At 44.2% G+C, this 14,991-nt stretch overlaps 1 protein-coding gene across 1 annotated transcript; it reads left to right on the top strand.

Moving 5' to 3' along the window:
* The first annotated feature begins 701 nt into the window (after positions 1-701).
* On the top strand, positions 702-14,727 carry ogdhl (oxoglutarate dehydrogenase L). The gene is made up of 23 exons (XM_037466464.2): positions 702-828; positions 1,222-1,454; positions 1,775-1,945; positions 2,696-2,798; positions 4,472-4,587; positions 4,675-4,829; positions 5,248-5,394; positions 5,468-5,558; positions 5,638-5,817; positions 5,917-6,045; positions 6,398-6,577; positions 6,664-6,816; positions 7,402-7,504; positions 7,614-7,742; positions 8,138-8,288; positions 10,400-10,527; positions 10,603-10,781; positions 10,883-10,954; positions 11,496-11,621; positions 12,520-12,592; positions 12,688-12,851; positions 12,949-13,103; positions 13,211-14,727. Exons 2-23 carry the CDS (start codon positions 1,224-1,226, stop codon positions 13,332-13,334), a joined length of 3,060 nt encoding a protein of 1,019 aa, XP_037322361.2. The 5' UTR covers positions 702-828; positions 1,222-1,223; the 3' UTR covers positions 13,335-14,727.
* Positions 14,728-14,991: the final 264 nt, after the last annotated feature.

The raw sequence follows: 14,991 nt of genomic DNA, 5'->3' as shown, positions 1-14,991 counted from the left end.
ATCCTCCTGTAACTCATGCCCACTCCGTTTTCCCCTTTCCAGGGTCGTGTTTGTCGTGATTGATAATACTGTTCATTCTGTGCCAGTAAGTATGAATGATGAGAATAGACGAGGCAGAGGCCGGGGAGGGAGCAATGGCAGAGGCTGGAGAGAGGGAGGTTCAATTATCTTATTGTTTAACCCACTCAAGGTAGAAGCCCATCAATCTGAAACCGCTTGCTCAAATCACTCATGTTGCAGCTTTTATAAAAGTTTAATTGCCTCACATAATTAACACCGAAGGGGCAAGACGTATGCATGATGTAACGTAAGGGGAGAAATGACCTGTCTGGATGAGAAGTGTGTGCAGGGACTCGTAGATTACGGTAAGTAGTCTGGTTATACAATGGATTGTTAATACAAATAAATACGTACATAAAAAAGCAATGATATATTAATTTCACTTGGGGAAAAAAAAAAGATAAAGATGGTGAAGCACCACCTGACACGCGGGGAAGGGGCGTGTTAAACCGCGCACGCGCTCGGGTCTCTCACCTTCACCGATACCTGTCCCGTTCACATCCCACGGCGAGGCCGGTGAGACTCTAACGCAAAGGTAACGTAGTGAAGGAGAACCGCTCTGCTTTTGCCCCCCCCCCCCCCCCCACTGTGATACCGCGTGAAACGCAGAGACCGGGGAGGGGGGGGGGGAGATTACGAGGATTTAAATTGACGTTGAGGGATTAGCGGTCGAGGGGAATTAGACCCAGGATGAAATAGGCCACGCTTGGGGCAGTGAATCCGCCACTGTAGCGTCGAAGAAGCACGCAAAGCATCCCGCGGGAAAAGGTGAGAAAGTTGGGCGCCGGCGGATGCTGCGGAGGCAGAGGGTCGTACTTCGGTCGCGTCCTGCTGATAGTTTGAGCACAGACGAAAAAAAAAAAAAAAACTCACGAGGCCGCTCGGTGTGCGTTGTCGAGTAGCGCAGATGTTCCTACATTACGACCGCGCTCACTTTCCACCCGCGAGAATGTAACCCCGTGGAGGTCACTTCATCCACGCGGCCCCACGGTCGTAGTTCGGCGGGTCCTCTTCCGTCCGTGCGTGTAACCGTACGACTCAAACGCCACGTGTGACGTACAGAAATATCTCTCCCCGAGGTTGTGTAAGCCCCGTAGTGACATTGGCACCGTGGACGCTCTCTGACCACCCGACTTTCTCCCTCACTTCGCCCGTCTGCAGCTATGAGTCAGCTGCGGGCCCTGGCGGCCGTGCTGAGGGGGGGCGGTGTCGGTGTCGGAGGGAGTCCGTGGCTGCGATGGGGTGGAGGAGGTGCACCGGCCGGCCGCTGGGTTGAACCCAGGAGAGGTTGCCCCTCCGGGGCCGCGCCCGTCCTCTCCGCGGCGGCCCGTGGCTCCAGCTACGTGGAGCAGATGTACCTGGCCTGGCTGGAGGATCATACAAGTGTCCACGAGGTAACAGAGTGCAAACACGTGCAAAGAAACGAGATATAGAGGGATAAGAGATGGACAGTGTGCAGTACCACATTTTGACACACTTTCTCACTGAATTGAATGAGTAAATGTGTCCAAACTTTTGACCACCACGACCTTGCACCGTGCACTTAATACAATGTGCACGACGTGTGCCGATAGCTCAGATGCCCGAGGAGTCAACAAATGGAGGCGAGTGCTCCAACGTCTTGGATTCCTGTCCAGCGCTTTCTCCGCCCCGTCATCCCCCGACCATGGACCCGGTGCCCTCTGCTCCTCATCCGTCTCTCTGTGTCTTCTAGTCTTGGGACAAATTCTTCCGCAACATCCAGGCCTCCGGTCCGTCTGGCGAGGCGGGTGAGAGACGCCCCTCCGCTCTGCTCCAGGGCCGAGCGCTGTCCCACTCACCAGACACGGCACACAAAGTGGTGGAGGACCACCTGGCCGTGCACAGCCTCATTAGAGCTTACCAGGTACTCCACAGCCCCCCCCCCCCCCCCCCCACACACACACACACACACACATGCACACAACAGATTTAGCTTGATGCTATGTTTTTTTTTTTTTAAAGATTGATCACATATACCATGGGAATTAAACAGTAATGCAGTGTCTGTGTACAGAATTAAGATGTCAATTACCTCGAGCCACAACAGCCTGACTATTTCTATCTCAGACGTGTGTGTGTGAAAAAGGCATCAAACAACATCCACTCGCCTTCCCTAAACACACGCATCTGGCAGTGAAAGCTGTTTATACCATGTGTCCTTATATTAAAAGGAATATACAATTTGTTTGTCGCTGCACGAGGTAATGCAAATTGCAGATTAACTAACCTACTTAACCTTGCTGCCTTTTGAAAACTGGAGATATCAAAGAGACTTCTTGAACAAAACAGGAGGTAACATTTCCCCTCGACCTCAAATTAATTCGAAAGAACTATCTGAGGGATTTATTAAATTCTGTCTTTTGGCATAGGCATCCCTTTTATTCCCAGTTTGCTGCCGTCCTGTTGGGAATGTGTGTGCACGTAAATAGACATAAAAGCACTCTCAAGGGGCCCTTTTCTCACAGAGGCTAATCTATAACTGAGTGTTCGCTCATTCTCCAGATGTTCACACTTGGTATCATGACGGCAGCCCCTTGTTGAATCTTAATCTCTTCTTCCCGTCACTTTTCCTTGCCTGATTCTACTCGCCTCGTCTCCTTGTCTCTCTGTGTAGATTCGTGGTCACCATGTTGCCCAGTTAGACCCTCTGGGAATCTTGGAGGCTGACCTGGACTCTTTTGTTCCCTCCGACCTGATCACCACTATCGATAAATTAGGTGAGACACCACGACACCAAGCAAAGAGAAATATTTTCACCATGTCTTGACTGGATTATCTTTTCTAGTTTTCTATTAACTAAAGTATTTTCATAACCATAGGCTCCATGAAACATTTGTCGAAGAGGTTGTATCATTCACAAAAATGGAAAAAAACAGGAAAAGGAAAAAACAGGTTCAGGGTTAGACGGTTTTCTGTTTTAGACTTTTTGTGGATATTGCATAGATGTCCCTTTTTTATTCCCCATTCATAGATAAAGGGATATGGAGGTAAGCCACAGGCAGTGGATATGCTAATTACACTCCTACTAAAGAAGTCCTCCCTTCTTATTACCTCAAGATACTTGTTGTGCTTTCATATTTTAGTCATAAGCATATTATTATTATCGTTTGCGTGTTTACTTCAAAAGCTTAATTTGTCCTATAATGAAATATCTCCTTCATTACGATGTCACTTCTTTATCCCATTGAGGGTTTGTAGAGGACATGGATGTGCTTCTATGAACACATTATGCACACCCAGGGTTGCATAACTCTTCATCAGACTCTGGAGCGTAAGTGATATTTCAGTGTAGTTGGCCCCATCACGTTTTACCGCCGAGTCTGTATGCGGGCCGGTCAGCCTAATGCTGCCATTAATCTCAGGCCGAGCTCTTGTTGTTCTCCATTTCATTTAGCGCAGTGGGGATCGGTGGACGTCGGACGGCCACTGACAGCAATCGAAGTCTACAGTAATAGCTGGTAAAGAGGAGAGAGATTGTTCCTGTTGGCTCTGTTTATCAGTGATCATTGTGTGGCAGGACATAGCGCTGCATTATGTATTGTTACCAGTTCTATAGCTCCCTAATGAAAGCTAATGGCAGCCTCCGTGGACCCTTATTTGGTCAGCCGCTAGTACAAGAGTCTATTCTTGGCCCCCTCTGTCTTTGCTGTTTTCCTAATATGATTTGCACCTGTCTCCTCTTATGTTTGCTGGCGTTGTTGAGCTTGGACAGCTCTCTCAGGTGGGCTTTGTCAGCAGGGTAAAACTTATGTGGGTCCTCTGGTACAGGTTGCCGTGTCTCCACACGTCCCGCTGTTGTACTGTCACCTCCTGGAAGTTGTTTTTATTTTATAACCAAATATATTTTTGACAGTTCTTGCCATCAGAAACAAATTTACATTGATCGAAATGTAACATCAATTCACTGCAACGTTTGAAGGGGGCATGACGTTCCTATTCTTTATAAAAAAGTAAAATGGCTACCCTTTATATATGATTTCAGTCTCAGTTAAGGTCCTCAACCTCAACATGTTACATTTACAGTGTTGTAAAACCGATCAAACAGCAAATCCTCACTTTTGAAAGGCAGGACACAATGTTTGTTTCAGTAGTGTTCAAATCATTTGCATGATATAGAAGTACGTTGTGATTTCAGGTCATGAACTAGCAGGTCTTTCTGCTCTGCTGTGTTGTGGGTGTTTCTTTGGATGTTCATTAGAATAGTGCTCTTTGTAAACCGACAGCTCTCCTCATCTGCAGTGTTGTACGGCACAAAAGCCTGACGGCAATTGATACAAACCAATCAATAAAAAAACAACTTGAATTGCTTTTTTTGATATTATTGGCAAGACTCTGAATAAGTGTCATCTCCTCTTAACACAAACTTGTGTTTCACATGATGTTTCCGTAGGGTTCTACAGTCTCAATGAGTCTGACTTGGACAGAAGCTTTCAACTTCCCCCCACCACATTCATCGGAGGAGGAGACAACCCTCTTCCTCTTAAAGAGATCATACGCAGACTAGAGGTATTTCATTGATCTATTAAAGAAGGGGTGTTGGGGGAGCCATAACACGGTACCATGCAATCTGTTCTGTTACCTCTTCTTTATCAGATATCCTACTGCGGTCACATAGGAGTTGAATACATGTTCATTAACAATGTGGACCAATGTCAGTGGATCCGTCAGAAAATTGAGACTCCGGGAATAATGCAGTTCAGCAATGCAGAGAAGAGGACTTTGCTGGCCCGCCTGATCAGATCCACGCGGTGAGACGTGAATAAGGAACTACTGACTTACCCTTTAATGACACCACTATACCTCACTCACAGATCACATCAGAGACTCACATAACATTAACACAACTCTTGCACATGCATATATTTAGAGAGATAAACACCCTATTCTTCATGTGAGCTAATTTGTATCTTTGATAAATGATCTCAGGAGTCACTGGAGTTTCCTTTAAGTGATCTATCTATTGTTAATGTGCAATCACTTCTTATTGTATTTTTGCTTGTTGTATGCTGGTGCAGGGTTATCATTTCTATTAACATACGCACGCACGTAGTTCCTGAAATACAGAAAATAAATAAGTACAGGTTCTCTGAACCATCGTAGCTTTGTTCCAATAATAATTTTCTGAACAGAGCAGTAGTGGTGTCTCACTTTTTTTTTAATGTCCAGGTTTGAGGACTTCCTGGCCAGAAAGTGGTCATCCGAGAAACGTTTTGGTTTGGAGGGCTGTGAAGTGCTCATCCCTGCCCTTAAAACCATGATTGATACATCGAGCGCTGCCGGAATCGACAACGTGATCATGGGGATGCCTCATCGGTGCGGGGTATAATTTCCTTACATCTACTCTATCTGTGCACAGCTGATTTTTGTCCTTCCATATCTGATCCAGGGGTCGACTGAATGTTCTGGCCAACGTGATCCGTAAGGACCTGGATCAGATCTTCTGTCAGTTTGACTCCAAGTTAGAGGCTGCTGATGAGGTGAGGGAACAGTGGGGAAAAGTATCCAAGGAAAGCAAGCTGGAGAAGCTTTATTTCATAACGTCCTTTACACCTTTAGGGGTCGGGTGATGTTAAATACCATCTTGGGCTGTACCACGAGAGGATTAACCGTGAGACAGACAAGAACATCACTCTGTCACTCATGGCCAACCCCTCGCACCTGGAGGCAGTGGATCCCGTGGTTCAGGGCAAGGCCAAAGCTGAGCAGTTCTACAGAGGAGACACTCAGGGCAAGAAGGTAACACTAAATACCTGGTACCTTATTTGAAGTCTGTACATTTACATTAGGGATCCGTTGTGCTACTCTGGTTTGTTAAGTGTCTTATGCGATTTTTAGGTGATGTGCATCTCGATTCATGGCGACGCTGCTTTTGCTGGACAAGGAGTTGTGTATGAGACTTTCCACCTGAGTGAGCTCCCCTCCTACACCACACATGGTACAATCCATGTGGTGGTCAACAACCAGGTAACGGAGTGTTATTTACTTATTTCCAGAATGCATTTCATAATGTACGGACATGTAATGGCAGTCATACTAATGTAATAGTAATTATATCACTATTACTAATAGAGCTTTATTACTTCTTGAACTTCTTGCGCTCGATAATAATTATTTAAATGAATTATTCCAAAAACTCTTTGGAACAACTGACTCCTAAATCAAAACTATCAAAATGATCTGTTAAATTTTTTGTTTCCCATGTTTTAAGATATTTTAGTTAGTCACACCACATATGCATATTTTGTACTGAAAACTATGTCAATTAATTAGCATGTTATACTTCAAGATTGATTTGCGTGTGCATGTCGCCTGTCAGATTGGCTTCACCACAGACCCTCGGGTGGCCCGCTCCTCCCCCTACCCCACCGACGTCGCTCGGGTGGTCAACGCGCCCATCTTCCACGTGAATGCCGACGACCCCGAGGCCGTCATGTACGTCTGTCGGTTGGCTGCAGAGTGGAGGAGCACCTTCAACAAGGACGTGGTCGTTGACCTGGTTAGTCAAAGGCAAAGTCTTAATGGACTTTCGGGGAAACACACTTCTAAGTGTACACTAAGACATTCCTGCTCGCGTATTTACAGGTGTGTTACAGACGGTTCGGCCATAACGAGATGGACGAGCCCATGTTTACCCAGCCGCTCATGTACAAACAGATCCGCCGGCAGCAGCGTGTTGTGAGAAAGTACTCCGACAGACTGATTGCGGAGGGAGTGGTGACACTGCAGGAATTTGAGGTTTGTGATCTAATGCTGTTTGCTCCTGGTAAATATATTGTTTTCTGGTCGCTGTTACTGTTTAATTTGGCCTCCCAATACGCCGGACTAAGTGCATTAAATCACGCTTCAATATTACCTTTGCCTTCCAGTAAATGTGTTGCACCAGCACAGTTGCAATTGAGTTTCAATTTACTGCCTCAGTTCAAACACCTAGCAAACAATCCCTCACAAAGAGAATATATTGCTCAATGAAGTTGAAATACACCTCAGATTCTTGTTCCAGTCAATGGAATTGCTCAGGCTCTTCATCCAAAACAGAGACTTTGATTGTAACATCCATTCTGAACAATTCTTGTAGACCCCGATGACAGAGGAAACACTTCCTGGCTTTTGATGGACATTGTTTTCTGTTGTGTGGGCTGCTATTACCTAAAATATATCCAGGCAGAACCATTACTGCCGGTGGAGGCATCTCTCCTCCTTTAATATTTATTTTCCTCTCTCTTGAGTTCTTTTTCTCTCGTTCACATTTAGAATCAGTGTTGGTTAGCTGTATCCCTTTAATTGCATCGGTTAATATGTGCTGTTTGACATCGGTTGCAGGAAGAAGTTGCCAAATATGACAAGATATGTGAGGAGGCATACAGAAGCTCCAAGGATGAAAAGATTTCACACATTCGCCACTGGCTCGACTCCCCGTGGCCTGGTAAAATGTTTGCAATACAGTAATTCAAGCCACAGAGAAAAAAATCTTTGAATTGACTCCCCTTTTCTATGAAAACTCACCGTCCCTCTCTCTCTTTCTCTTTCCGTAGATTTCTTCACAGCTGAGGGAGAACCCAGGAGCATGAACTGTGTCCCCACAGGACTGAGTGAGGAAGTCCTGCAGCACATCGGCCAGGCGGCCAGCTCGGTGCCTCTGAAAGACTTTAAAATCCATCCTGGTTAGTTTAGTAGCTCTTTGCTGGAGAAACGTGCAGACCGATAATAGTAGTGCTACTAATATGCTGCACTAGAAATCAATCTACACATTGACAGTAGAGCACACATACCTGCAGGGAACGAGATGCGTGCTGCTGAATGATCCTCAGTGCCACAATCACTTCCTTTGTTGTCTGCAAGGATGATATCAAGTCAATTAAAGCAGTTCACCTGTGAACATGCTCTTTCCTAACCGCAGGTGTTTAGGCTGCACAGCTGATTTGGTGACTTTATGTTATTTACAACACAGTGCGTCAAGCCATTGCGTTTCACACTCACTTCTCCAGTGCTTTCCTCACTTGGTTGTATTTTCTTGTTCATCTGTCTGTCTCTGTGTGTGTGTTTGTGTGTTCTCCAGGTGTGTCTCGCATCCTGCGTGGCCGAGCTGAACTGGTGAAGAGCCGGCAGATGGACTGGGCTCTGGGAGAGTACATGGCCTTTGGCTCCCTTCTCAAAGATGGCGTTCATGTACGGCTCAGTGGTCAGGATGTAGAGCGAGGCACCTTTAGGTGAGTCCATGGCAACACAAATAAAGACTCAATTCTTCTTCTTCAAGGATCTATATGAATCTTTTTTTAAACATCTTGCCTTGTGTCAATTGTATTATAGTGGTACACTTAGGAAACGCCCACTTTCAGTGGATGTAATTTAACCACATTGTAATTTTAAATTGACCTTTGGTGCATGTCCCAACCTCACTCATAAAAGGTTTTCTATTCAACACTGGAACATTATTTGAAAATACTTTTAATGATGATTTGAACTAACCATGCAGTCTAACAATGACTTGATATTTCCCCAAATGCCTTATTTGTTGAATCTGTCGTGGTCAGCTTGCCTGACCCGACATTAAGGGTAAAGAACAGTCACCTAAAAATAGTAAATGAAGTAATTGGGGGGGGGGGGGTCTGACAGACGTCAGCAGAGTCTCCTGGGATCTGTGAATCCCGAGTGGTGTTGTCATGGTATGGAGGAACGAGTGACACATGAACAAAACCAGCTCCCCCTTTTACTGTGCCTGTCTCATCTGTCCCCTGTCATTTCTCCTCCAGCTCATCTTCACTGACACCCCCCCCCCCCTCCTTCCCCTTCTCCCCCTCCACCTCTCTGCTCACAGCAACATACATCACACTAACTAACCACAGGCTGCGGGGCTTTTTCTCCAGCCTTGCATTTACCACTGACATGTACTTCTTCCACTCTGCTTTCCCCTCCAGCAGGGTAATTTGCAAGGGTGACAAAAATGACAGCAGTCAAAGACTCCACCCTTCATCCCCGCGTCACCTGTTGTTCATTTAAATGAGAGTTGAGAGTCTACGTTGTGTTGTTTGTTTTATTTCTCATTGTACTTCAGCTATACTTTACCCCCTTTACCACCACTTACTGCCTTTTCCCCTGCCTACACTTTTTTTTTCACTTCCCACGTTACTGTTTCCTTTCACAGTCCTTAGGAGCTGAGCATATCGGCATGTTGCAGTCGAGTGGGTCTGTTTGCGTTCCTGTGATGTACGTAACAGCGTGAACTAATAGATTCTGTCGTGGTGTTTGGTTGGATTGCGTGCGCCGCGCACTCCTTTTCCTGACTAATGGCGGAACCCCCCGGGCCTACAAACTGTGTGCGTTTTTGTGTGTGTGAAAGAAATGAAGGAGTGGGCACACCGTTTACGAGGCAATCCCAGAGAAAGACCTCATTCTCAGGAGGGTTTTGGTTCCTCTTTGGATTGCATGCAGGTGGTTGAGAAAATGAAACGTGATATGTTGTGTTACATCAATTAATGCTGAATGCTTTTCTTAAACAGAAAGTCTACATACAAATGTGGATCAAGGATCAAACAAAACCTTTATGCAGTACATTATATGCTTTCATTAGTCGATAATTATGGGTGATGTTATTCAGAAGACTCAAATCATGATTATCCAGTCTTCAAGGCGGTAATTTATCATATTCAAGATAATAATCAATAGACTTTGGTTATTTCCTGCAGTTCTTCCGCCCGGCCCTTACACAACCTTTTGCACTGTGTGTGTGAGAGTGTGTGTGTGTGTCTGTGTGAGTGTGTCTGTGAGAGTGTGTGTGGATGTCATTAAAGTGATGTTAAAGGGGTGTAAGTGATTGTCTGATCGTGCTGGTTTTGAAGGGTGATTCTTTCGCTGGGAACAAGCGGACTGCTAGAGGTTGTTACTGCTTGGTTCTTTGCTCCCATCAACTCCTGTTAGGCCTCCTGCTGACTGAAGACGAGGAGAGAGGAGGGCACTCTTCATGGAGCGCCTTTATGTGCAGCGCCTTTATGGGCAGCGTTATGTGTGTATTTGGCATCTACTATGTTTGCCCAGTTGTCTTGAGTCCTGCAAATCGGTTGTGGTAATAATGGTCAGCTTTACATATATTATCAATTACTTATTTAAGCATCAATACATTTTAATTATCAAGTAAAAATCAACTAAACAAGATGTAAACAAAACCATTTCGAACGCTAACACACTTTTAGCTCTTGCAGCATAATAACCACTTACTGTCAGCACGGACTACGAGATCACGGAGCCTAAACCAAGGCCGCAGTTCTGTTTCTCAAAGTCTGTTTGAGTCCTTTCTGTTTCATCGTCTCTTATGTTTTCTCAGTCACCGTCATCACGTCCTGCATGACCAAGGGGTGGACAAACGCATCTCTGTTCCCATGAATCACCTGTGGGCCAACCAAGCTCCTTACACTGTCTGTAACAGCTCCCTGTCAGAGTATGGAGTGCTGGGTGAGTCACACAGCATCCTTTAGTTCAAAAGTCTCTTTTTTTTGTTGCTCCATACAATAATGCCTGTGCCTCCAGGTTTTGAACTTGGCTTCGCCATGGCGAGTCCAAATGCTCTGATCCTCTGGGAGGCCCAGTTTGGAGACTTTCACAACACAGCCCAGTGTATCATTGACCAGTTCATCAGCCCGGGCCAGGCCAAGTGGGTCCGCCACAATGGTATTGTCCTCCTGCTGCCACATGGGATGGAAGGAATGGTGAGAAGGCGGGAAAAAAAGCAGTCTACGCAATGTCAATTCGTTTAGAGCTATTCCTCTTACATTTTGTGTCACACGCTCCTCTTCTCTTCTGCACTCAGGGCCCAGAACATTCGTCAGCTCGACCTGAACGTTTCCTACAGATGAGCAAAGATGATCCCGATCACTTCCCTGTATGTTCACATGTACAATTTATGTTAGGGCTCTGATGGTTAACAATCATTACCTAATGCAAACACTCTAAGTCACCCCGCAGTGTGCTGCAGTTAATATCCAATAGCTTCCTGTTTTAATGGCTCTGCTGATGTCATGACCACTTAAGTGATGAGAGCTGAAAAGTCTCTTCATTATGGCCTCCAAAGGGTTGGTGCTCAGCAGTAACTCAGGTCCTGAGGGTGCGCTGGTATGAGAGAACATTCAAGGAGGGAGCCGCAGCGGGCTGTATCAGCAGAAGCTCCCCAGATTCATCATCAAATTGAGTATTGATCAAACTATTAGTGGGAGCCCAAAGGGATTAAGGTTATCTGTAGCTTGTGTGCGAGAGAGAGATGTACACATTACACCGATGCACTCATCCACTGCATCTCCTGCCAAAATATGATAAAAAGCATAGCTGCAACCAACACAACAACTATGTGATTCATTAACTCTCAAGTTACATTTCTGTTTTCAGAATCAATAACCTTATGGATGTTTTTTTTGGTTTTTTTGAAGGAGTATAATGGAGATTTTGAGGTCCAGCAGCTGTATGACTGTAACTGGATTGTGGTAAACTGCTCAAAGCCTGCTAATTACTGTCATGTGCTCAGACGGCAGATTCTGCTACCATTCAGAAAACCGGTAAAGTGGAACATCGTCTTCCCTGTATTCAATATGTGTCTTACTCTGCTCCAGGTTGCGCTTCTTTTGTAATAATTGATTTTATTTTAGTAAATTCAGCATAGATTTCGTTGAAGACTCGCACATCCTATAAGCCTGCTACCATGAAACATCCAGATGGTCATTTGACAATTCATTACACCAGCTGAAGAAAGCTATGTCTGCTTATTGCTATGTCTGCTATTGAATTCAAATCAGAGTTTCAAATCTGAAAATCAAAGTTATTTAACTGGGGTTTTGTCCTTTTCACATCTGTTCATTGATTTATCATGAGAGACAAACTGTCATGTCATTTTATTATACAATACTATATTAAAAGGGATCTCAGTTTTCTGAAAGATGCAGAACCTTTAATTATATCAATCTACTTATTTATTTACAGTAGAAATGTGTATCGTTATGTTATTTTAACCTCTAAAGTGGAGCTAGTTGGGGTATGAACATTTGGGACGTTAAGATAGTTCCCATTCCGTAATGCACAGCTCTTTTTTCAGTCTCACAGTTTTCAGCCTCATCGAATGTCTTAACTGATCCCCTGTTGAACATAAATGCAATGCTTTGCGAAGCATGAGAAAATGACTTCCTGAGCAAATTAGCCAGGGAGCCAATAGGGGATAATGTTTGTTTTTTATGAAAAACTCTGAGCTTGGTTGACTGAACACAAAGTGTTTTAGTTACTTGATTGTTAAAGAAATGTTTTGTTTTCCCCAAGCTGATATATTGTGTATATTTTTTGCAGTAAATTAGCGTAAAAACTATTTTCTCTTGAGTTTTTGAAGGCGCGCAAAAAAGATACGGATGATAGAATCAATCTGTTGTTTGTCACCGTCGAAAACTTTTTCCTTTTTTTCTCCCACAGCTGATCATTTTCACTCCAAAGTCTCTGCTGAGGCACCCGGATGCAAGGTCCAGTTTTGACGAGCTTGCTGACGGTGGCGTTTTATTTTGTCTCAGTAACATGTGGCTTAAAATAATCCATAAATGTTGGCAGACTGGATTGGTGTAACATCATATCTGATGTCTGCAGGCACTAAATTCAAAAGGTTGATTCCAGACGAGGGCCCTGCGGCTCAAAACCCAGATCAAGTGAAGAGGGTGATTTTCTGTACCGGCAAAGTCTACTATGAACTGGCTAGAGAGAGGAGACAGCTGAAACTGGAGGGAGACATTGCCATCATCAGACTTGAACAGGTTTTTAATCCGTCAGCTACACGCTCCATGCAAAAAATTGCAGTGATACAATGTCATGATTTTCTTCTTCTGCATGTTCTTCAACCTCCACCCTCAGATCTCTCCTTTCCCGTTCGACCTGGTCAGAGCAGAGCTGGAGAAATACACCAATGCTGAGCTGGTCTGGTGTCAGGAGGAGCACAAGAACATGGGTTACTATGACTACGTCCGACCGCGTTTACTCACAGTGGTGGCCGACAGAAAGCCAGTTTGGTAAGGGTTGAAGTTAACTTGTCACGTAATTGGTTCACGACAGGCGGCAAGCTGGTATAAATTGTTTAGAGGAATCAGGTGACAAAACCCTCAATGTTTTATCTCAGGTATGTGGGACGGGACCCTGCAGCTGCTCCTGCGACAGGGAGCAAGTTCACCCACCTGAATGAGCTGAAGAGGTTCATGGACACGGCGTTCAACCTGCGTGCCTTCCACGGGAAGGAGTTGTAACGAGATCAGAAACGGACCAGAGGTGCACTTTGACCTCCAACCATTATTATTTATTCATTTCTTGATTTTGTGTTTTTAGTAAATATAGTTTCTGGTTTCATCAAGTAATAATCTTATGTGAAAAAAAACTTTGAGCTTGTTTATTTATGCCCGGATTAGACGGCACAACATTTATGTTAATTTATATGCTCGTTAAGTCAGTTTTAGAAAGCCGTCATTGTTCAAACTGATCAATAATAGCTTGCAGTCTTTCACGACCTGAAAGAACTATGATAAGAAAACCATTATGAAGCACAACTAAGCGAGACAAACAATTGAACGCACTACTCTACGGCAGAGTCCTCGCTAGTATCCCAACACTGTGCCACGGGAAAGAACAAAAAATGATGGCCCTTTGTTACATCCTCAGTTTAGAAAAGGGACGCTCCCACTTTTACAGGCCAATTACATGTGGTTTGATCTGCCCTTTATTCAATAATCGCCATGTCTGCAGGACCCTTGGAACAGAATTAGTATAATGTGTGTGTGTGTGTGTGTGCGCCACAAAGAGTCGTCTAAAGAGAACAAGACACAAAGACTGTCGGCCTCTAAACTGTGACACAATACCGTAATTTAAAAATACAACAGAATATAACAAACAGCAAACAAACGTTGCGTGATTGTCCCCAAGTTGTTGGTGAAGAAGCAACGATAGCTTCTTGTCACCCTGCAAAATGTAGATTTTTGAGAATCACGGTTATTGGAGAAGCTTTAGCGCCGTAGATACCCCTATTGCTGCAATGCTAAATGCTAGTATACAATAGTAGTTTGTATTTGTGTAGATCTTTGTAGGTGAGTAACAGAAGCAATGAGAGCCACGCAAAACACCAACTGGTGTAATTTAACCATCAATGTAAGATACATATCTCAGGTTTAAAATGTATCACATCAGTGGGTTTAGAGTGTATTTGCTTCGGCTACCTTAGCTGTAAGTGAAGGAGTGAGTATTTATCGTCACACCTCAGTTCACCAGGAGACGTGAGCCAGCTGGCAAAGCGACTTGCAGCCTTGTTTTCCATTTGGGACATAAGGCTCACTTTCCTCTTTGGAGTGTCAGGGATGCGCACACATAAATACAGGGACGCTTTGGATGCTTTCAGAGCAACATTGACGCTCGGTTGTCACATTAAAATCCCGAGGTATCGCTATAAGTTACCACTGTGCTTAGAAAGCTTCCTGTTCAGCTTTAATGTAATTTACCTTTTTTCACTTTTAGCTGTGAAATTTAACCATAAGCAATGTTACATATCTAATACGTTTAAGGAAGGATAATGTGTTAATTATTTTAAAAAAAAATGTACACATATTGTGAGCGCTGAGATATGCAATGAAATATGCAATAAAATATATGTACTTTTAATAACATGCTTGTTTGTGATTATTGGTTGCAGATGATGCGTCACAGAAAAAGTTAGCGGCATCAAGTAAGTTATGTTGCCTCCAACCTTGTCATTTGGTAAAGTGATCACATGTGGCAAATCCATAAAATCAACATGTAAACATATGATGGTATTATGAAATCAGGTTTTTTGTGTGTCAGTTAGTTTGCAATAAATTAACATCCTTTAGGAATAATAAAATTAACAAACCCATGGAATATGCGACACATTCCCCCCCC

Source organism: Pungitius pungitius, chromosome 13 (genome assembly GCF_949316345.1).
Source record: "Pungitius pungitius chromosome 13, fPunPun2.1, whole genome shotgun sequence".
Lineage (NCBI taxonomy): Eukaryota > Metazoa > Chordata > Actinopteri > Perciformes > Gasterosteidae > Pungitius > Pungitius pungitius.
The sequence above is the reverse complement of the archived record's forward strand: the minus strand, read 5'-3'. Positions and strand labels throughout refer to the sequence as shown.

Coding starts and splice junctions, on each gene's coding strand:
- ogdhl (XM_037466464.2), top strand. CDS start 1,224: ATGAGTCAGCTGCGGGCCCTGGCGGCCGTGCTGAGGGGGGGCGGTGTC. Junction 6,046..6,397: donor ATGTGGTGGTCAACAACCAG/GTAACGGAGTGT, acceptor GTCGCCTGTCAG/ATTGGCTTCACCACAGACCC. Junction 7,743..8,137: donor AGACTTTAAAATCCATCCTG/GTTAGTTTAGTA, acceptor TGTGTTCTCCAG/GTGTGTCTCGCATCCTGCGT.